The sequence below is a fragment of the Pinus tabuliformis genome, chromosome 5_2, assembly GCF_031772625.1.
Source record: "Pinus tabuliformis cultivar Carrire ecotype Pingquan chromosome 5_2, CPIR1, whole genome shotgun sequence".
Lineage (NCBI taxonomy): Eukaryota > Viridiplantae > Streptophyta > Pinopsida > Pinales > Pinaceae > Pinus > Pinus tabuliformis.
The window spans coordinates 438271157-438293411 of record NC_142306.1 but is presented as its reverse complement, the minus strand read 5'-3'; the positions used below and the strand labels follow the sequence as shown (position 1 = coordinate 438293411).

The 22255-nt window shown below is 36.5% G+C and overlaps 1 protein-coding gene across 1 annotated transcript; it reads right to left on the bottom strand.

Annotated features, from left to right (window-relative positions):
• Positions 1-298: 298 nt before the first annotated feature.
• LOC149159547 (uncharacterized) lies at positions 299-1228 on the bottom strand. Its single transcript, XM_089434340.1, has one exon. The coding sequence runs from the start codon at positions 1226-1228 to the stop codon at positions 299-301; it is 930 nt and encodes a 309-aa protein (XP_089290466.1).
• Positions 1229-22255: the final 21027 nt, after the last annotated feature.

Below are 22255 nucleotides of genomic sequence, written 5' to 3'. Positions count from 1 at the left end.
CAGATTTCTCGGGCAAGATAATGAGAGGGAGCAGAGGTTTCAGTCTGGTAGCTATAACTTTTGAGACAATCTTGTAAATGATGTTGCATAGAGAAATCGGTCTGTACTTGTCTGGAGTGTTGGATTCCTCTGCATTGGGGATTAAAGCAATGAAGGTGGCATTCAGCCCTGGGTACATCCATCGTAAAGTGCGAGATTCTTCAACCACTTGCCAGACTTCCAATTTGATTAGATCCCAAAAGTTATGAAAAAAGTTGGAGGTGAATCCATTCGGACTCGGTGCTTTCCCTGCTTTCAACTAATGCACAACATTTTCGACTTCCTGCAGACTTGTTGGCTTAAGGAGAAGAAGATTATGCTCTTCTGTAATTAGTTTTGGAATGTTCCTTAGAACTTTGTTTATAGCAGACGTTATGTCTATGCTTGGTTCTTGATGAGCTTTTTTGAAGTATCTGAGAAACTCATCTTCAATGCCTTCATGCGTCTCAACTCTGTCTCCCTGCCCGTTTTTGATGTGGGAAATGTAATTATTCATTCTGCGTTGCACTGTGGTTTTGTGAAAGAATTTTGTATTCTTTTCCCCATCCTTAAGCCATTTGATCCTCGATTTCTGCCTCCAAAGAGTTTCCTCCTGTTGCGCTCTATCTAGGATTTGGGATTCAATAGCTTGTTCCTGCTTTACAAGTTCCTCGAAGCGTCCTTCTATAATGATCCTTCGCTGAACATTCTTCATTTCTTGATTGAGGGTTGCCCGTGCTTTGAAAATATTGCCAAAAGTGGTATGATTCCAGTGTTTAATTTCTCCTTTAAGGTGCTTTAGTTTCCACTGGAATATATACATCTTAGTACCACTAGAGGGATTAAACTTGAGCCAAGTTGATATAACAAAGTCATTGAAGTCTGGATGAGTTAACCAAAAGGCCTCAAACCGGAAGGGACGCCTAATATTGTTGCCTGGACGGTTCCATTGGAGAGCTATGGGCCAGTGATCAGAGCTTGATACTGGAAGGATGGAAGCAATGAATTCCCCACCTAGGTGAGTTGCATTGTCTGATATTAGAAATCTATCGAGACGTGAAGCTATTTGTTGCGGTCCATCTCTTTTATTGTTCCATGTGAACATGCCATTATTTGAAGGTAGATCTACCAGCCAGTTGTTTTGAATAAAGTCCTTTAGTAGATTCCCATCTCTGTTTCTTCTGCTTCTGCCTCCCTGCTTTTCCTCCATTCTTGCTATCATGTTAAAATCACCTCCAGATATCCAAAGCGAATATAACCTGTTTGAGCTAAGCTCTGATAAGGTATCCAAGATTTCAGCTTTATGTATGGTTTCCTGAGGGAAATACACATTAGTCATATGGCCATGGGTATTGGTTCCGATTATATGAAATATTGCTTGGATGAAGTTCTTGTTTGCATGTATATTGTCAAGTTGAATTACTCGTGCATCCTAGAGAACTGTCAGTCCTCCCGACGCCCCTTGAGCATCAACAGCTGTTACTAGCCCTCCTGGCCAAGCTTTCGCTGCTATTTTTTCCAAGACTGTCGAGTTACACTTTGTTTCTTGCAAAAAGAGAATATTTGGTTTTTCCTGCATGAGCATATTTTTTAGTAGTCTGCCTTTCCTAGGGCTATTAACCCCCCTTATTATTCCATGATATCAGCTTCATTGAGAAGGGTTGGGATTGACATTGAAGTACTTGGTCAGCTTGGCGTATCTACCTGACTCAACTAGCACTTCGCCTATCTTGATGGTTCTTTCGAGGGTGGTTTTTCTTCCTCGCTTCTTGCTGTCTTTGGTGATGAACTTTCCATCCCATTGACTGCCGATCTGGACTCCTAGAGAGTACTTCTTTTGTGCGCGATTGAGGACCTCCACCAGGTTGTCCACTTGCCGGTCTGGTATTTTTTCAAAGTTTCCTATCTTGCATGCTTGCTCAAGTCCTAGAATATCTAGTTCACAAATATCAATGTTCTCAGAATCTTCCTCCATGATCTGGGGTTCTTGAGAGTCTTCCTCTCTTTCCTCCAACGCCTTTGTACTGGATTCAGGATTATCAACTTCCATTCCTTGAAAACTCTAGGCCTGAGTTTTGGTTTGGGAGTGAAGGGTTGATTTGTTGAATAAGTTTTCCCCTGGTTGCAGTGAAGTCCCATCCAGCTGCTCTTTGCTGGTTTCCTTGTCATTTAGAGGTACATTATCAGAATCTTGCACATCATTACTGGCCAGAGCAGCAAAGCTGTTGCTCGTTGAAGGTTTTGACATGTTAACTTGATTGGTCTTGGTATTGGCTGTCGATTTCTTATGCCCTCTTCTGCGGTTTACCACTTTGGTAAATCCGTCAGACGCCTGATTGTCTGAGTCCATTTGAGGAGGGGGTTTCCTGTTCAGAGGACAATCTCTGTAGAGGTGTCCTAGGTCATGGCATTTCCTGCATCTAAACGGTACATGCTCATAATCTATTAGCTGAATCCATTCAACATCTTCATGGAAGAGGCTTACCGTATCTGGCAGGGCTTGCTTGAGGTCCATATAGACGCAGATCTGAGCATATGATGTGTATCTGCACAATTTTGTTTCCTCTGCCACCTTGACGAATTCGCCCAGAGCATTTCCAATCTCTTGGAGGGAGCTTTCTTCCCAGTATTCCCATGGAAGCGAGTACAGCCTTATCCAAACAGGAGCATAGCTGAGGTCTTCCTTATCTGGATTGAAGCGTTCAACCCACCCTTTGAGATATAGACCTGCAGAGTTGAAGAAGTAAGGACCCCCATCCAGAATCTTTTTGTGATCTTCCAAGCAGTTAAAAACAGCCGTAAAAAACCCCTTCGGTCCTAGATGCAGAGTGATGTGGCCCTTTGGGTTCCATTTGGAACTAATCCAGCTCCTTAGTGCTTTCTCAGTTGGCCATATTCCAATAAACTTGCCAATCAACGCATGATCCCTCATAAACTGTATTCTGGCATTGATTCGGTGACTAGGAAATTCCACTTTTTGCCTGTGAGTGGCCACTGGCCTACATGTGGAGGAACTTGCTTTGGTTTTGTCTTTCTGATCTTGTTCATTGTCCTATTGCTTGCTGTTGTTCTTATTGTCCTCATTTTGTCTGTCTTCCTTGTTAGTGTCTTCGATCCACTGCTTTTGGCTATTGTTTTTTGGGGGAGGCACATCGCCCTCCCCCTGAGGGGGCTGCATGTTCCTTCGCACTTATGGCAGGACCACGAAACCTCCGATCCACCCTGGTTCTATCAAAGCTGAGCTATGTCAGTGGAGCCTGCCGTAGCAGGGGCTACAGAAACCCTAGGACGAGTTGCAAAAACCCTAGTTCGCCATCGCGTCCTTTCCCCAATGGTTAGGACAATACAATGTATGAGGAAAATGAAGAAAATCAAGGAGATGTATACACAAGTGATCGTAATTGTGATCTTGATGACCATGCAAATAATCATGATGATGATTTACCACCTTGACTTTATGGCATAAATTTTCACTATGCAAATGGATTTTATTGTTTTCGCCATGGGATTAGCTAAATTGTTGTACTAAAGTATGTGTGAAATTTATCATTCATATTTCACTTTGTGTGAATTTTTTCATTCCAGTAACTCTATTGTAGCATGAAGTCATTCAATTTATATTAAAGAGGTTACTAGATCCATTAATGAAATTGGCTACATGAAGTTATGCTAACTTTAATATTTATTCTGTAATTTTTATTTTGGGTTTTTTTGTGAGGAAAAACTTGTAATTTTTTATTTTAAGGGTTGGATTATGAAAGTCAACTTGTAAAACTAGAAGCTTCTAATGTTATTTTAGTTATTAAATTGGGGAATTTGTATCTTTTTATTGACGGGTATTTTATAATATAATAGGAACAACTCCCATTTTGGTTAGTTTTTGAAGTTACCATGATGTTGATTCATTCCCATTATCAGTTTTTGAAGTTAACAATTTAAGGTTAATTCATTCTCATTGATCATAATACATGATCGTAGAATAGATATATTTTATAGTCATTGTTTGTCCATGCACTAATATTTTTTCTTTAAATGTGAAATGTGGGACATAAATACTATGAAGAAGGGGTTGAAATGTAAAAATGATCTCAACAATGATGAAAATCTGATTGAGTACGAGCGTGTTCGTAAAGAACGCATCACAAAAAATGAAGAATGTTTGGAAAATAAGTAAGTAGTTACTCCTCGTCGCTTATCACTTCTATGCATATTTAATGAAATTTTTATATAATATATTTGATGATGTAGGCCATATATGCTTTCAATTATAATTTGATAAGTTTTTTGTTTTATAGGGGAAACTTGGATTCCACATAAAATGAAAAGAAACAAAAAGAAAGAAAAGACATATCATTGCCAACTCATAGAAGCAAACACCTTGGTAGTTCAATACATTGAGATGAAGCTAATGATACTAATGATCAAATTCTTGATATATCAAGTGATCATGTCCAAGGTGTTCATGAAAAATTGGCATATTTTGGAGACGCAGAGGGGAAAGAACTTTATTTAAAGCTAAAGCAAAGATTTGAAGGCACATTTGAGGAGATTTGTGTGCTACCTAGTATCACACCTATTGTGGACAAGGAGCAACCAGTTCAAACTTTTGCCACAGAAATCACACCAATTACATCTCCTCCAAGCAAGGTGTTAGGAACTACTGCACCTTCTTTATCCACAAGTATGATTGGTTATTCATCACCTAGTCTTGGTTTTGAAGATGTATCAACTTTAGTCAAAAGGCAAAGAATTAGTCAAAGCCTGTATAGGTCCATGGAAAGGGAAGCCAAAGAAATAAAATTAAAAGGGAAGAAGACTTACTTGATTGAGGTAAAAGATGGTGAGCCTACTTGACCAAATGCATCAAGGTGGACCACAAATTTGGGCACAAGAATAAGGTCTCATTTGGATGTTACCAAATCCAACTTTGCAGATCAAGATCCAAGAAATTTTGATCAAGTGATCCAACAAATGGAAAAAAAATTGAGACTATTGGTGGAAGGATTTCCATTAAATATTACAAGCACAGAATGAGAATTTTGATGAATAACTTCAGGCATAAATGCAGAAAATTAATCTTCGATGGAAAAGATAGGGAGAGTAGCTTGACTCCGAAAAAATGGAAAGATTTGAAGGAAATTATGTGTGCTAAAGAGTATTTGGCAAAGATTATAATAGGGAAGAAAGCAAGAGAGCGTGTGAAGGCTCGATATTTTTTAGGTCGGGGTGGGTTGCAAGCCAAACAACACATATTGGTAAGTATACAAATTTTTTTGTTGAATATTATACATTGTGTTATGTATTTTGATTTTTCTGAATATCCAACTAATTGTGTGTTGAAAAATATTTGTAGGTTGAAGTAACTAATAGAGAACCAGTTGTTGGGTTCTGTTATATTCTTTCAATGACTAGCCCATGTAGTTAACCGGGGGGTTATAAGGGGGGCGGAGCCCCCCCCTTCGTTGCGCTGATTGCGTAGTAGGGGGGTCACAGGGGGTTTGAGGGGTGTAAGTAACCCCACTCTATGGGGTCTGGGGCAGTGCCCCAATTTTTTTTTTGTTTGGACCCTATATTAGGTTGGGCGGACCTACCTATGGTTTTGTGCATGGTTTTTGCACATGGTTTTGGACACGATGGTTTTCGGTCCATGGTTTTGGATGCGATGGTTTTTCGGTCCATGGTAATGGATGCTTCATCATGTATAAATATGTATTGTAACATTGAAAGGAATATAATGAAAAATCAAGTTGGTAGTCCCAGTTTTGGGATCCAGGGGAAAATCTCTGTGTATATGTGTTTTATGTGTTATGCTTCGCATTATTTATTTTTTGTGTTTTAGAATTTGTATGTAGGTAATTTCTGTACGGGGTTAAAACCTACATTTGGCATCAGAGTTGTTTTGGCTTCAAGGGGACGCCTTTGTTGTTGAGGGGTTTTGCTCAGGCCTATGGTAGACCTTGTTCAGTGGGAGATCTGCGGGATTGATTTTGGTGGTGAAAGAAGATGGTGAGCAGTGGAAAGATAGAGATCGAGAAATTTAATGGTCAGAGTTTTGAGTTATGGAAACTCAAGATGGAGGATCTGTTGGTGGATAAAGATTAGTGGGTCGCAGTAGATCCAGGTACTAAACCAACGGGAGTGTCTGATGAAGAATGGAAGAAGTTGGATCGGAAGGCTAAGAGCACAATACAATTGTGTCTCAAGTTCAGTATTGTTGAATGTATTAAGGGAAGCTACGAAGAAGGCTTTGTGGGACAAGTTAGGGACTTTGTACCAATCTAAGTCTTTGATGAATAAACTGTTCCTATGAAAAAAGTTGTATAACCTAAGGATGAAAGATGGAGACTTGGTGACAGAACATCTAAACGCATTTAATACTGTGGTAAGTCAGTTATTATCTGTTGATATTAAAATTTCAAATGAAGATAAGCACATCAGTTTTTTGTGTTCTCTACCAGATTCATGGGATAGTCTAGTTATTGAAATAGGTAACAATGCAACTGCCTTGTAGTTTGATGAAATAGTTTCATCCTTGCTGAAGGAAGAGATGAGACGGAAAAATATGGAGAGCCAGAATGGTGATGCCTTGTCTGTAAAAGGACGGTCCTAGAACAAAAACAAAAATAAGTCATCGAGTGGGAGATCTAAATCTCAAGGAAAACCTGTAAAGGTGGTGTGCTGGAAATGCGGAAAGGAAGGGCACTACAGAAGGGACTATAAATCTAAAGCTCCTGATAAAGGAAAAGGATCTAATGATGCTCGATCTGCAGAGGCAAAAACCACCTCAGATGAAGGTGTGGATGTGTACTTGGCTTCTTCAAGTACACATGTAGATCATGAGGCATGGTTGATTAGCTCAGGTGAATCCTTTCACTTCACTCCCCATAGAGAGTGGTTTTGCAAGTATGAGAAATATGATGGTGGTGATGTCTTCTTGGGGGATGACAAGAAGGCTAGAATCATTGGTCGCGGAAAAATAAAGTTGAAGTTGCAAGGTGGAAGGGTTAGAATACTTCCAGGTGTTCTGCATATTCCTGCATTAACCATAAATCTGATTTCTATAAGCAAGTTGGATGATGCAGGTGTAAAAACAGTGTTCGAGAAGGATACCTGCAAGATGGTTTGGGGTCATTGTTATTGATGCAGGGAGTTTGAATTGGAACTTTGTACATGTTGCAAGGTATCACTATTGTTGATGGGTGCAACAATTATGTGGTTCCTGAAAGTGGAGCAGAAAATCTAGTGGTCTCTAGAGAGAAGACCATGTTGTGGCATCAAAGGCTTAGACATATTGGAGAGAAGGGCCTTCGGTAAAGGTATGGTAGAAGGTATGAATAATATCTCTCTGGATTTTTATTTCTGTGAAAATTGTGTATATGGGAAGCAGAATCGGGTGAGTTTCCCCTTTGGTGGAAAGAGGGCGAAACAGATATTAGAGCTTGTGCACAGTGATGTGTTTGGACCTGTGAAGGTTCCATCACTAGGTAAGTCTATGTACTATGTATCATTTATAGATGACTTCTCAAGGAATACATGGATATATTTCCTTAAGAAGAAATCTGAAGTCTTTGATAGGTTTAAAGAATTTAAGTCTCTGGTGGAAAACCAGACAGAGAAGAAGATAAAGGTGCTGAGGTCAGATAATGGTGGAGAGTTTTGTAGCAAGGAATTTGAAGAATTCTGTAAGAAGTGTGGTATCGCATGGTAGAAGACTACTCCATACACACCTGAGCAAAATCGAGTTGCAAAAAGAATGAATAAGACATTAATGGAAAGGGAAAGAAGCATGCCCAGTGGTGCTGGGTTAGGACATGAATTCTAGGCAGAGGTGGTGGAGACAACATGTTACTTGGTCAACAGATCACCTTCATCAGCATTAGAGGATAAGACTCCACAAGAGGTATGGACTGGTAAGAAACCCTCTCTTTCACATCTGAGGGTATTTGGATGTGATGCATATGTACATGTTCCAAAGGAGAAAAGAACCAAGTTGGATAGTAAATCTAAAAAGTGCATCTTTATTGGGTATAAGGATGTTTTAATGGGTTATAAGCTTTGGAACCTAGTAACAAGGAAGGTTATGTACAACTTAGATGTGGTGTTCAGAGAGGTGAAAGATGTTATTAAACATGAAGTCCAACCAAAGGAACCTGAGAAGATAGAGTTTGAGCTTAAGGAGGAAGAATTAGACTCTACATTAGAAGAGGAATCAGAATATGAAGAGCCATAAACTCCGGGTGTGAGAAGATCAGTTCGAGAAAGAAGGTAGCCAGAAAGGTATAGTCCATCTGCTTTTTGTTCAAATTTTGCTTTATCTATTACTGATGATGATCCCAGAACTGTGAAGGAAATAGTAGATTCAAAGGATGGAAAACTCTGGAAATAGGCCATGGTTGATAAAATGGCATCTTTGCACAAAAATGAGGCTTGGGATCTGGTGGAGTTGTTGGCTGGAAGGAAACCCATTAGCAGCAAATGGGTGTTCAAGAAAAGGACAAATGCAGAAGGAAAGGTGGAGAAATACAAAGCTCGGTTGGTAGCAAAAGGTTATTCCCAGGTGCCAGGAATTGATTTTGGTGATATTTTTTCTCCTGTTGCCAAGGTAGCTTCTATTAGATTACTGTTATCTATTGCTACTGCTTTTTATTATGAGGTAGAACAGATGGATGTGAAGACAACATTTCTTCACGGGGATCTAGAAGAGGAGATCTACATGAATCAACCTGAAGATTTTGCGATGAAGGGTAAGAAAGAACTGGTATGCAAGTTAAAGAAGTCTCCATATGGGTTAAAATGGTCACCAAGGATGCGGTATCAAAAATTTGATACATTTATACGAGGACTTGGCTTCACTAGAAGAAAAGCAGATCGCTGTGTGTATTTTAAATTAATTGGTGACTGTGTTATTTATCTAGTCTTGTATGTGGATGATATGTTACTGGTTGGAAATGACAAAGAAATTATCAAGGATTTGAAGACCCAATTGTCCTCCAAATTCGACATGAAAGATCTTGGTGCTGCAAACTATATTTTGGGCGTGGAAATTAAAAGAGGTTGGGCAAAGAGGAAGCTCTGGTTAAACCATAGGAAGTATGTCGAGACAATATTGCAGAGGTATAATATGCAGGATAGTAAACCAGTGAAGGTTCCTATTCCTGTAGGTGTGAAGTTATCTGCTGAATAGTGTCCCAAGACACAAGAAGAGGAAGAGGACATGTCCCGTGTTCCATATGCAAGTGCAGTCAGTAGCCTGATGTATGCAATGGTCTGTACTAGACCAGACATTGCACATGCAGTGGGAGTATTGAGCAGGTTTATGTCAAAACCAGGAAAGGAGCATTAGACAGCAGTGAAGCGGGTTTCTAGGTATTTGCATGGCACTAGTGATTATGGTTTGTGCTACCAATGAAGACCGGGATTGGACAGAGTGTTGGATACTCGTAGCTTTGTTGATGCATATTGGGTTGGAGATCTAGATCAAAAAAGATCTACAAGTGGGTATGTGTTTAACCTATTTGGAGGTGCAGTCAGTTGGATGAGTAAGAAACAATCTGTAGTGGCACTATCAACTGCAGAGGCAGAATACATGGCAACCACTCATGCAAGCAAGGAAGTAGTTTGGTTGCAGAGATTGTGTTCAAGTATTGGGTTAGTACAGGGAGCTATAAGGATAGACTGTGACAACCAAAGTGCAATTTCCTTGGCAAAGAACCCTGCATATCATTCAAAGACAAAGCACATTGATGTTCAGTATCACTTTGCGAGGGATATGATAGAAGACAAAAAGGTGTTGCTAGTAAAGGTGGACACTTTGAAGAATACTGCAGATGCATTGACAAAATTTGTGAGCTCTTAGAAGTTCTCTTGGTGTAGAGAAATAATGGGCGTTGTAGGGCTAGATAAATGACTAATCTCGCTTGTGGTTCCCTGTGGAAAGAAAACAATAAGTGGGAGAATGTTGGGTTGTGTTATATTCTTTCCACGACTAGCCCACGTAGTTAACCCAGGGGTTAGACCCCCCCTTCGTTGTGCCGATTGCGTAGTAGGGGGGTCACAGGGGGTTTGAGGGGTGCAAGTAACCCCACTCTATGGGGTTCAGGGCAGCGCCTCAGAAAATTTTGTTTTTGCACCCTATATTAGGTTGGGCAAACGTACTTATGGTTTTGTGCAAGGTTTTCACACATGGTTTTGGACGCGATGGTTTTCGGTCCATGGTTTTGGATGCGATAGTTTTTTGGTCCATGGTATTGGATGCTTCAGCATGTATAAATATGTATTGTAACATTGAAAGGAATATAATGAAAAATCAAGCTGGTAGTCCCAGTTTTGGGATCTGGGGGAAATCTCTATGTATATGTGTTTTATGTGTTATGCTCTCGCATTGTTTATTTTTTTTGTTTTAGAATTCGTATGCAGGTAATTTCTGTACGAGGTTAAAACCTACACCAATGGTGAGTGAAATGGCTCAATATATGGCAGACTTAGAAAATTCCAAACATAACTATATGGCAACAAATCTAATAGAAAGTTATTTTCCATCTATTGAAGTCGAGAGTAGACAAAGAGGAGCTTCATCTATTGTTGAAAACCATAGTGAGGATTATAATCATGCAATGAAATGTATAATTGGTTTCGCAAAGACAATGTCAACCATAGCCTCCTCCATTGAACCTCTTGTTGTTGCATGGAAAAAAGAAGGAATTTAACATTGATTTAAATGAGGCAAGCTAACTATAATTCCCTTTCAACCAGTGCTTCACTTGAATTTTTAATATGTTAATGTTTTGGTTCCATTTCCCTAAACTCATGAAGCCCTCTTTTATTGTCAATGCATATCAATCACAAGAATAAAATGTAGATCTGGGTGCTACAAGAATGCTAAATGACTCAAACAAGGGCCATGAACATGTGAAGGTATGTACTAATTCAATAGCATTTTTTGTAGATATCTACAAGACCTATATGCTTCTATTTTAGTGTTACTCAAATTTTAATGTTTTAATATTATATTTATCGTTTTCTACTATGTTATTGTGTTTTAATGTAATATTTTATTTTTGCATAATGAAATCACATATAGGATGTTAAATGGCTACCTCGAGACTTCTAAAATATGTCAAAATTGATGCACCTGAACATTCCCAATCGGTGCCAAATCCCACTAGTATTTCAGATATTGACTCAGTGAGTGCACATTATTCTGTTAATTCAAAATCTAAGTATGTTTTTGCAATTTAATAGAAATTATTTTTTTCCTAATATCTATCTATACTTCTTCTTTTTTTGCAGTGCCCATTAACTCTGGTAGAGCATGACCCACTCTAGGTAGGTGACAAAGTGAACATATTAGATCCATATGACAGTGCTATTGTTGGCATTGGGCGAATTTAGACACTTTTTGTCATCCATGAAATGCTACTTGGTCGTGAAGATGCAAATGTAAATGTCATTAATGTCACAAGTAACATCCCCCTTTCGTATGAAGATAAAATAGATGGATGTGTTCGTTTGAAGGAGAAGGAAAAGAGTTTCACTCAGTGGCCGAAGAAGTATTTGGAAAATTCATCGATCTAGATGGTCTTCTTATTCTTGTCATAAACATGTTGTTGAGGTTGTTGTTGTTGTTGAGAGTATTAGCTAATGTTGGATTATTGTCATGAAATAGTATTGGATCAGTGGTCGTTTTTATGAATTCGTGAATAATCAATTGAAAATAAAGTTATATATTTTGGTACTTGAATTTTTATATATTGTAATGCTTGATATATATTGACTTGATGTACTTTTCCTTTATAACATAGATATTCATTGATATTTATTTGTGCTTTTAGTAAAAAAATCATTGAAAATGAACATGATTGAGCTACCTATGGTTGTACTTTTCCTTTACAAGAATTGTCATTCTTGATATTTTATCATTTATTTAAAAAAACTGTTGAAAATGGATGCTAAGACATTACCTTTGCCATCCTCACATGTCCTTTTGATGATGGACATCTTCATAGTTTTCTTTTGAAGTGTGAATAGATTATCCAGTACCTGGTTTAAACGATAATAATTTTTCTCTTGAATGAAACAAAATACTTAGAAGATTTTGTTTCCAAGACCATGACAGACTATGTTGCTCCAAGATAAATTAGTTTTAAAGTACTCAAGTAAATAAGTTATTTGTTTAATTGTACAATTTAATGAGATATAAGAGAATATGAAAAATGTGGTTGTTGTGAGCTCATATAGATACAAAAACATATCTAGATATAAAAAAATGTCACTATGAGATGTACACCAAGGGAAGGCTAGGTAATTGTAATTAGATATATCACATGTTGTTTGGTATTATGGCTTTGTAGCTTTGTGAAGTGCTAAAATTAGTCAACCATTAGTCATGGCTACCTGGAACGATAATTTGTTTAGTGAAGGTGAGACTGAGAATGAGAATGGATTTGGGAAGATAAGGGTTTGTATCATAGGAATAGGGATGAGTGGTCTCCTTGCAACCAAATATTTACAAAGTCTAAATCTGAATATCAATATTTGAAGAAAAACCAGGAATAGGAGGCGTGTGGAGAGAAACATTTTCTTCAACAAAGCTACAGACCCCTCACCCTGCCTTTGAATTCACTAATTTTCAATTCTAAAGCCATGTAATTATCCAGTTCCCCTCTCACTCTGAGGTATTGGACTACTTCCACAGCTATGCCAAACATTTTGGATTGTTGGACTACATTCAGTTCAATTGCAAAGTGGTGGAGATTTGATATAGAGAAAAGTATTGTGAAAAGTGTTCAACTCATGCTAGATTGTGGGGTAAGAATGGAAGCCCATATGCAGACAATGCAGTTTAGGAAGTGGGTGTGCAGAAAGGCAATGCAGAATCCATACAAGTACATATTGAAAATAATTTAGAACATGGTTTCTCCATGTTATGCATGAGATTCTTTTTAAATTTCAATAACACTATCCCTTTTGATTGCTATTGATTATCTTATCTTGATTTCAATGAGATGATGTCATTCCACTGAAGATGATGATATAAATTTATAATAGAACCTGTGTCGCTCTAATAGTCAACTGACAAGAGAAGTCCTCGTTGATTTTGAAGCTTTCCTCCCAAAGTTTTTGAAAGTATTCCCACGAGACTATAAAAGAGTGTTGCAAGAAATGAAGGCTAGGAATATTGTGAAGGAGGCAGATGAAGCTGACTTGATGAAGGAAGATTCCTTTGAGGAGCTAAAGAGGATGGAAAAAGTTGCTTCAAATCAACAAAGAAAAAAAATGACGAGGCTTACAAGGTACATTTTCATGTAGTTCAACTCATTTTTTGTTTATTTTTAATTTCAACTGTATAACATGTATATCATCATCAAATATTAACTCCATTGTATAAAATCCTTGATTCTTTCAAATGATTTGACAATGTCATCAAATATTAAGTTGTGTAAATTTTGAGTGTGATGGCTTGGTCATGGGGCTAACATTTCTATCTAATTTGCAGCAAAGTGAACGGAAAGTGGTGGCAGAGAGACCTACAAAAATAGATAATGCAGTTAAGCACCATGGTTTTCTAATGTATGAGCATTAGAGTCTTGCATATAAATATGTTGCAACATGGATAAATGATTGGAAAGAAGTGGTTGAGGAAAACAAGCCAGGGCCACTACTAAAGACACAATCAGTTAGGTGTATGGATTGTGGAACCCCCTTTTGTCATCAGTTTATAGTCCATACATCATTTATTTGCCCCTAATTATTTAATAAAATAGCAAGTGAAATATAATGTAGTTATACAGTTCAAACTTCATATTTTATATTCATTGCCTAGGTGTTTTCCTTTTTGTATAATGGAAAGCTTCTTAATTACATTAATTGTTCCTGTATATTTTTTGTTTTGCTAGATCATACACTCGCATATGAAAAACTCACATTGAATTATCTTATTCTCATATGCATAGTGATAATGCAATATGAGTTTTGGTATTTGACAAGAACAATATAGATTTTGGTTTGTTTTGGTATTTGACAGGAAGTTGATTCACAAAGTGTTGTAGGTGTCTCCAATATTTGTTCTCAATTAGATGTGCATGATAACCCATATACACCAACAAAACATCCAGGCAACTAAAAAAAAAATACTGACTAGTGAGAATAGAGGAACCTGGAACCTTGTTCAGAGAGCAGCTCCAAAATATTAGTCATAATTGAAGATCAAACTGACAATGTAGGTCCATTATACAAGCGCCAATATATTCAACTCAATCCATGCAGAACAAAAGGTGTTGATTATTACTTAGTATAAACTCTTGCCTCTACTTTTGACTGTCCTCTTCTAGCAGTGATGGCATATTAGTGTTCAACTAGCAGGGTGGGAAACTTGTGGCTACACTAGCAAGGATACTCAACCCATAAAGACACTATATGGCCAACAGATGGAGGTTAACTCCAACTCTACATAGTAGCACGTGACCAACATATATATCTCTTAGCCAACTAGCAACAATTAAATACCCTGCATGTGAGCTAATCGCACAGGTGTTCAATGCACAATTCTGGGCTTGCAGTCCAATCGCTACAACAACAATGAGCAACATCAATACGTGCAACAACACACTCTATCTTCAAGGATCATATCACATATTCTTGTGCACTGGCCAGATCGGATGCACAACTTAGCGCAAAGTTATATAACGAAAATAATTCAAAAGCTTGAACATTGTTTTAACCTGATGGTTGATTTGCCAATTTTGTTGATTTCTGCGACAGGTGCCCTCGTTTCTCTTCATTCATGCACTACACAGGCTATCTATCTTAGTCTCGTATGCATAGTGATAATGCAATGTGAGTTTGTGAAGAAAACATGTCAGGGCCATTACTAAAGACACAATCAAGTAGGTGTATGGATTGTGGAAACCCATTTTTTCATCAATTTATAGTCCACACATCATTTATTTGCCCCTAATTATTTAATAAAATGTCAAGTGAAACTTAACGTAGTTATAGAGTTCAAACTTCATATGTTATATTCATTGTCTGAGTTTTTTCCTTTTTGTATAATGAAAAGCTTCTTAATTAGATTCTTTGTTCCAGTATCATTTTTGTTTTGCTAGATTGTACACTTGTCTTTATTCTGAATGTGTGAAACCTTTTCCTCCATGTAGGATAACAGTAGATTTCCTCTTGGGAACAAAATACCTAAGTGGAATGAATTAGTGCACCAAGTACATTGGTGTGAAGCATTTGACCGGCTACTGGAAAACAATAATTTTCCTAAAATCACTGGACGTGTATGCCCTGCCCCTTTTGAAGGTGCATGTGTACTAGGAATGTGGGAACTGAAAGCAGATGAATGTCTTCAATTTTTATTTACTGGAGAATATTTTCCTACCTCAAAAATTGAGGAAGTAGAGGTAAAAGAAAATTTATTTCTCTTTTCATCTTCAAATGTTCTATGGACATAATCAATTTTTCTATTATAAGAGTGCTTGACACCTTTCCCTTTCAAATCACTAGATGGCCCTTGAAGACTTTGTAAGATAGAAATTTGATGTGGTATTTTCCTGACATTATTGATAACCTGCTTATGCTGGAGCTTCCTTCTCTCTTGCATTACTAATCTCTATGTGGCATCTTTATTGGAAGGAAGATGATTACCAATATGAGCCAAGACAAATTGATTAAGCATGTACTCATGTTCTACATAGCCATTGTGAATGACATTGGTTTTCTTGAAAGTAGGATTATGCATTAATTTCATTGAACCAATGTCATTTCCAAGTTGAAAAAAAGATATAGTACAAGTTTCAATGTTGAAATTCTAACAAATAATACATGGGATGTTGCCTTTGTAAGAATCAAACATTGATGGGAGTATATGTCCAAGAAACTCTATCCAGTGTTGATTTAATAAATTTTATTGGTCTTCCATGGAATCTGATTTAATACACTTTATTCTTTTTCAATATAATCTGACTGCCCTGAATTGAATTGAATATGAATACATGAATGGCATGGAATATAAGGACATGTTTGTGAAAATGCTTGTTGCAATTCATGTATTTTCTTTGAGAAATTGAATATACAGGCATGAATGGCATTGAATATAAAGAAATGAATGTGAGAATGCCAAATTTACATTTATGTCTTTATCATTCAATAAATAATTCAATTCATAGTGGTCAGATTCAATCAAAAAGGGAAAATGCAATGGAAACAAATTAGTGTTTAGAATCATGTTTATCAAAATTATAAGTCTCTACATCTCCACAAATAGAATTATAGTTAGTGTTGTCGAAAGATCATAATGATTGATTTGGAGCTTTCCTTGTATTTATTTCTAAACTCCAAAGACAAAATCCCCGTTTGAGCCTCCACTCAGTTACCTTTTTCATAACAAACAAATCAACTATCTGACAAATCTAAGAGTTGTGCCTCTGTTAATGGGGAAGTAGCATTGTGATTACCCACTGTGCCCGCTAGATCCATTGAATTTTAGTTCTCGTATCCGTTAAAACTTGATTAATTCAGAGAAAGTGTCAATCAGTTTTAAATGAGTTGGTTTTGGATAATGCATTAATCGGTCTAACCATTTGCAAATCCAAAACACAATTGCCCTTAATAGATTTGTTTTTCAACCCTGCAAAAATTTAGGCCTTCAAAAAAATGATTCACGGCACAAGGCGATTGAGGTTATAGACAAACCTTACACTTATGGACTGATAGAGGATTAGAATTATTTGGGATTTTGGGCCTCCAATCTAACACAGACTCTCATGCCCTATAATCTAAGCCACAAACTGCCCATATCAATATTATGTGTGACGTCATAGATTGATGGTGAGAAATTTCAGTTTGAGTTGATCTAGAACTTCACATAATACATCCATTTGTGTAACATGCTGATTTAGATCTGTATATCTAAAAATACAGAGAGTGAGAGGCTACAATGGATTGATAAGGATCTAGACATTGCTCCAGACATTTTGGGAACAACTTGACTAGGGCCCCCTCAATGTGCACGAAGAGATCAGTCTAACGCCATTCTCTCTGCTTCTTCCCTTTGGTGTTTCTCAGATAATATGTGGGCCGCAATAAGGGCATTAATGACATATTTTCTACAAATGATAAAGAGGTTTAGCTGCCACCCTTAAATCATGAATTCCATAAAATTAAGCCAGTTAAAATTTTGTGTAAGAAGCTAGCATACCTGGCCAATCTAAAGTTGTTGAACTCATTTAAATTGTATATTTGGGAATTATTATGTAATCTTAAGGATAGAATCGAGATCAAACAATTACTTATCCAAATTGTAAATTCTTGGAACATCCTGAAATTCCAAAGACAATAGCAAAGTCAAACAATTGACCTTGTTGTTGTCTATCGGATTTAGGGATATTCCCAAAATATGCCATCTAGATAAGGATTCCTATCTAAAGCTTATGGAGGTTAAGTGGATCCACATATGACACTCATTGTGAGAGAAAGGGGAAGGGACGTCATCAATAGAGTTAAAATGGCTTTAGAATGTTGTATTTTAACTACTTTTTGAATTTTTTCTCTGAATTTTTCTAAGTATATTTTGTCCAAAATTTAGTAGATGTTTCTTAAAAATATAAGTTTGAGTCATTTAATCTGTACAATATAGATGATTTAAGGGTTTTTTAGAGTGTGGAATTTATTTATTTAGTCATATAAATAAATATTAGTAATTTTATTTATGTGGATGCTAGTTACGAAGATGATTACCAAAATCAGCCAAGACAGCTTGATTTGAGCATGTACTCATGTTTTGAACAGGAATTGTGGATGACACTGGATTACCTAAAAGCAAGATTATGCATTAATTTCATTGAACCAATGTTATTTCCAAGTTGAAAAAAAAAGTGCAGTACAAGTTTCAATGTTGAAAATGCTAACCAATAATACATGGGATGTTGCCTCTGTAAGAATTAAACATTGATGGGAGTTCAAGGTGATTATGTTCTAGCCACCTATATATCTCAGTTATGTATTGTCTTGTGCTTTCATTCTTCAGTTCCTTAGGTCTACCTTATTTATTATCATTTCAAATTCAAACATTTAAGACCTACACTAATACTAGTTAGATGAATAAGAGTAACTCAAATTTTTATATTTGGAATTTTATTTATGTGGATGCTAATAATGAGATCCATGTATACCAAATTACATTTGATTAATATATTCTTAGTACCCAAACTAATAGTAATCAAGTGTGAGGAGAAACCCAAGTGATATTGTTGTTGTGCATGTTAATATTCAGAAAAGGAAACACATGCTCAATCAGTGCTATCCAAACTTATGTATATGCTAGATCACCATATAAGTGAGAACCTTGGATGGGTTTTACGTTGGAAAATTGAGTTATTTAATTGAAATTTAATTTTAGGTATTGTATCCATGAAGTTAGTGATGTCAACTAGTGGATGGTTTACCATATAAAGAGACCATAACTACCATAAAATCCTATTTAAGGAAAATCCTTTTTAGATATGGAGATCTTTTACTTTTTAAGGTAGGGATATAGGAATTGTGCTAATCATTATTTTGCATTCTTCATGAAAGAGTTTTGGGTGCATTAACGTTTCTGCAATAGTTCAATACATGCCATGGGATGTCATTGTTATTCTAGAATGGTGCATTAATGGAGGGAGAAAACACAATATCCATGTTGGAAGAGTGCAAAGCCTTGATTTAGTTAGTGAAGTTGAGACCATAAAAGCCTTATGGGGAGAGTGTTGAGCCAAAATGACACCATTGTGTAGAGATGCAGATAATGGGAATTTAGCACATGCCTCAACCTTAACAGAATATAAAATTTTGAGTGATTGGTTTCTTATAAATGTACTCCACAACATGTTATAATGTGATAAGTGTATGCACATATTTTCTCAAGCTCCACACAGGAGAAGGTTTGAGAACTAAGGAAGAACATGTATGATGTTACATGTTTGCAGATTTGAGAAAGCCTCAAGGATTACAATCAAAATTTAGAAATTATGTTTCCTAGTGGAATGTGAGACATGCTTGGATTTGTATAGCACTTCAATGCATGTTTAGGATCTAGGTAAGTGTGAATGAATAAAATATTTTTGTCATTGTTCTATATTGAATTCCCATTCTCTCTAAGTTATCAAAGGCAAGTTAAAACCTTATTAGACTAAGGGACAATAGCCATATAGGGAGAGTGTTGAGCCAAAAAGACACCATTGTGCGGAGATGCAGATAATGGGCATTTGACACATGCCTCAATATTGACAAAATATAACATTTCGAATGGTTGGTTTCTTGTAAATGTACTCTACAACATGCTATAATTTGATATGTGTATGCACATTTTTTCTCAAGCTTCACACAGCAGAAGGTTTGAGAACTAAGGAAGAATATTTATGATGTTACTTGTTTAAAGATTTGAGAAAGCCTCAAGATTTACAATCAAAATCTAGAAATTTTGTTTCCTGTTGGAATGTGAGACATGCTTGGATTTGTATAGCGCTTCAATGGTTGTTTAGGATCTAGGTAAGTGTGAATGAATAAAATCTTTATGTCACTGTTCTACATTGTATTCCCATTCTCTCTAAGTTATCAAAGGCAAGTTAAAACCTGATTACACTAAGGGACAACATATTCCATTGCCAAACTTTAACCTTACATGAGACATTATTAGTAGAAATTGCTAGCTCTGATGTGTTTATTTGCTCATTGTCTAAGTGTCTTCCTTTTTGTATAATGAAAAGCTTCTTAATTACATTCCTCGTTCCTATATCTTTTTTTTTTTCTAGATTGTGCACGTGTCTTTATTCTGAACGTGTGAAACATTTTCCTCCATGCAAGATAATAGTAGATGTCCCCTTGGGAATAAAATACCTGAGTGGAATGAATTAGTGCACCAAGGACATCGGCAAGAAGCATTTGGCCGACTGTTGGAAACAAATAATTTTCCTGAATTCACTCGACGTGTATGCCCTACCCCTTATGAAGGTGCATGTGTACTAGGAATTTTGGAACTAAAAGTAGATGAATGTCTTCTATTTTTATCTACTTGTGAAGATTTTCCTGCCTCAAAAATTGAGGAAGTAGAGGTAAAAGAAAAGTCATTTCTCTTTTCATCTTCAAATGTTCTATGAACATAATCAATTTGTCTGGTGTAAGGGTGCTTGGCACCGTTCCCTTTCAAATTACTAGATGTCCTTTGCAGACTTTGTAAGATAACAGTTTGATGTGGTATTTTCCTGACATTCTTGATAGGTTGATTATGTTGGAACTTCCTTCTATCTTGCATTACTAATATGTGTGTGCCATATTTATTGGAAGGAATATGATTACCAATATCAGTAAAGACAACTTGATTTGAGCATGTACTCATGTTCTACATAGCCAATGTGGATGACACTGGTTTACCTGAAAGCAAGCGTATGCATTAATTGCATTGAACCAATGCTATTGCGAAGTTGAAAAAAACATGTTGTACAAGTTTCAATGTTGAAAATGCTAACAAAGAATATGTGGGATGTTGCCTTTGTAAGAATCAAACTTTGATGGGAGTTCAAGGTTATTCTGTTATAGCCACCTATAGATCTTAGGAAAGTATTGTCTTGTGCCTTCGTTCTTCAGTCCCTCAAGTCCGCCTTATTTAGTATAATTTCAAATTCAAACATTTAGGACCTACACTAATACTAGTTACATGAATGAGAAAGCTCAATTTTTTATATTAGGAATTTTATTTATGTGGATGCTAATAATGAGATCCATGTATACTAAATTGTATTTGAGTAATATATTCTTAGTACACAAACTAATAGTAATCAAGTGTCAGGAGCAACCCAAGTGATATCATTGTTGTGCATATTAATATTCAAAAAAGGAAACACATGCTAAAACATTGCTATCCAAACTTATGTATACCCTAGATCACCATATAAGTGAGAACCTTGGGTGGGTTTTACTTTGGAAAATTCACTTATTTAATTTAAAATTCATCTTATGTATTTTAGCCATGCGGTTAGTGATGTCAACTAGTGGAGGGTTTACCATAGAAAGAGACCCTAACTACCTAAAATCTTATTTATGTAAAATCATTTTTAGATATGGAGATCTTTTACTTTTTGAGGTGGGGATATAGGAATTGTGCTCACTACTAATCATTATATTTCATTCTTGATGTAAGAGTTTTGGTTGCATTAACGTTTCTGCAATTATTCAATACATTCCATGGGATGCCTTTGTTTTTCTAGAACGGTGCATTAATGGAGGGAGAAAACACAATATACATGTTGGAAGAGTGTAAAGACTTGATTTAGTTAGTGAAGTAGAGACCATAATATCCTTATGGGTAGAGTGTTGATACAAAATCACATGATATCCCCTTGGGGTGAGTGTTGATACAATGACCAAGATCCTTTATCTACCAACTAGTTAGTGAAGATGATTACCAATATCATCCCAGACAGGTCGATTTAAGCACATACTCATGTTTTTCATAGGAATTGTGGATGACATTGGTTTACCTGAAAGCAAGATCATGCATTAATTTCATTGAACCAATGCTATTGCCAAGTTGAAAAAAAGGTGTAGTACAAGTTTCAATGTTGAAATTGCTAACCAGTAATACATGTGAGGTTGCTTTGTAAGAATCAAACATCGATGGGTGTTCAAGGTGATTGTGTTCCAACCACCTATAAATCTCAGTCAAGTATTGTCTTGTGCTTTCATTCTTCAGTCCCTCACATCCACCTTATTTAGTATCATTTCAAACATTGTACAAACTTTGTCAGCTAATAGGTACTCCAGTAAGAAATTGAGCACAACAACAACACTTGCAAATTCAACATGTACGATTAGAAAAGTTCACAAGAGTCCTTCCTATTACCACTTTTTACTTCTTTTTATGCATGTGAAAGAACTGTTTAGGTTGACCTTAAGTAACAACCATTTGAACTATTGAATTTACACCATATGCAAATACTAAGCATTATTAATGGCAAAATAATTGCCTCTTTTATTATTCAAAGCATCCATTGTGTATTTTACTTTTTGAGGTGGGGATATAGGAATTGTGTTAATCATTATTTTGAATTCTTCATGTAAGATTTTTGGGTGCATTAACATTTCTGCAATAGTTCAATACATGCCATGGGATGCCATTGTTGTTCTAGAATGGTGCATTAATGGAGGGAGAAAACACAATATCCATGGTCGAAGAGTACAAAGCCTTGATTTTGTTAGT

Coding starts and splice junctions, on each gene's coding strand:
- LOC149159547 (XM_089434340.1), bottom strand. CDS start 1,228: ATGGAGGAAAAGCAGGGAGGCAGAAGCAGAAGAAACAGAGATGGGAAT.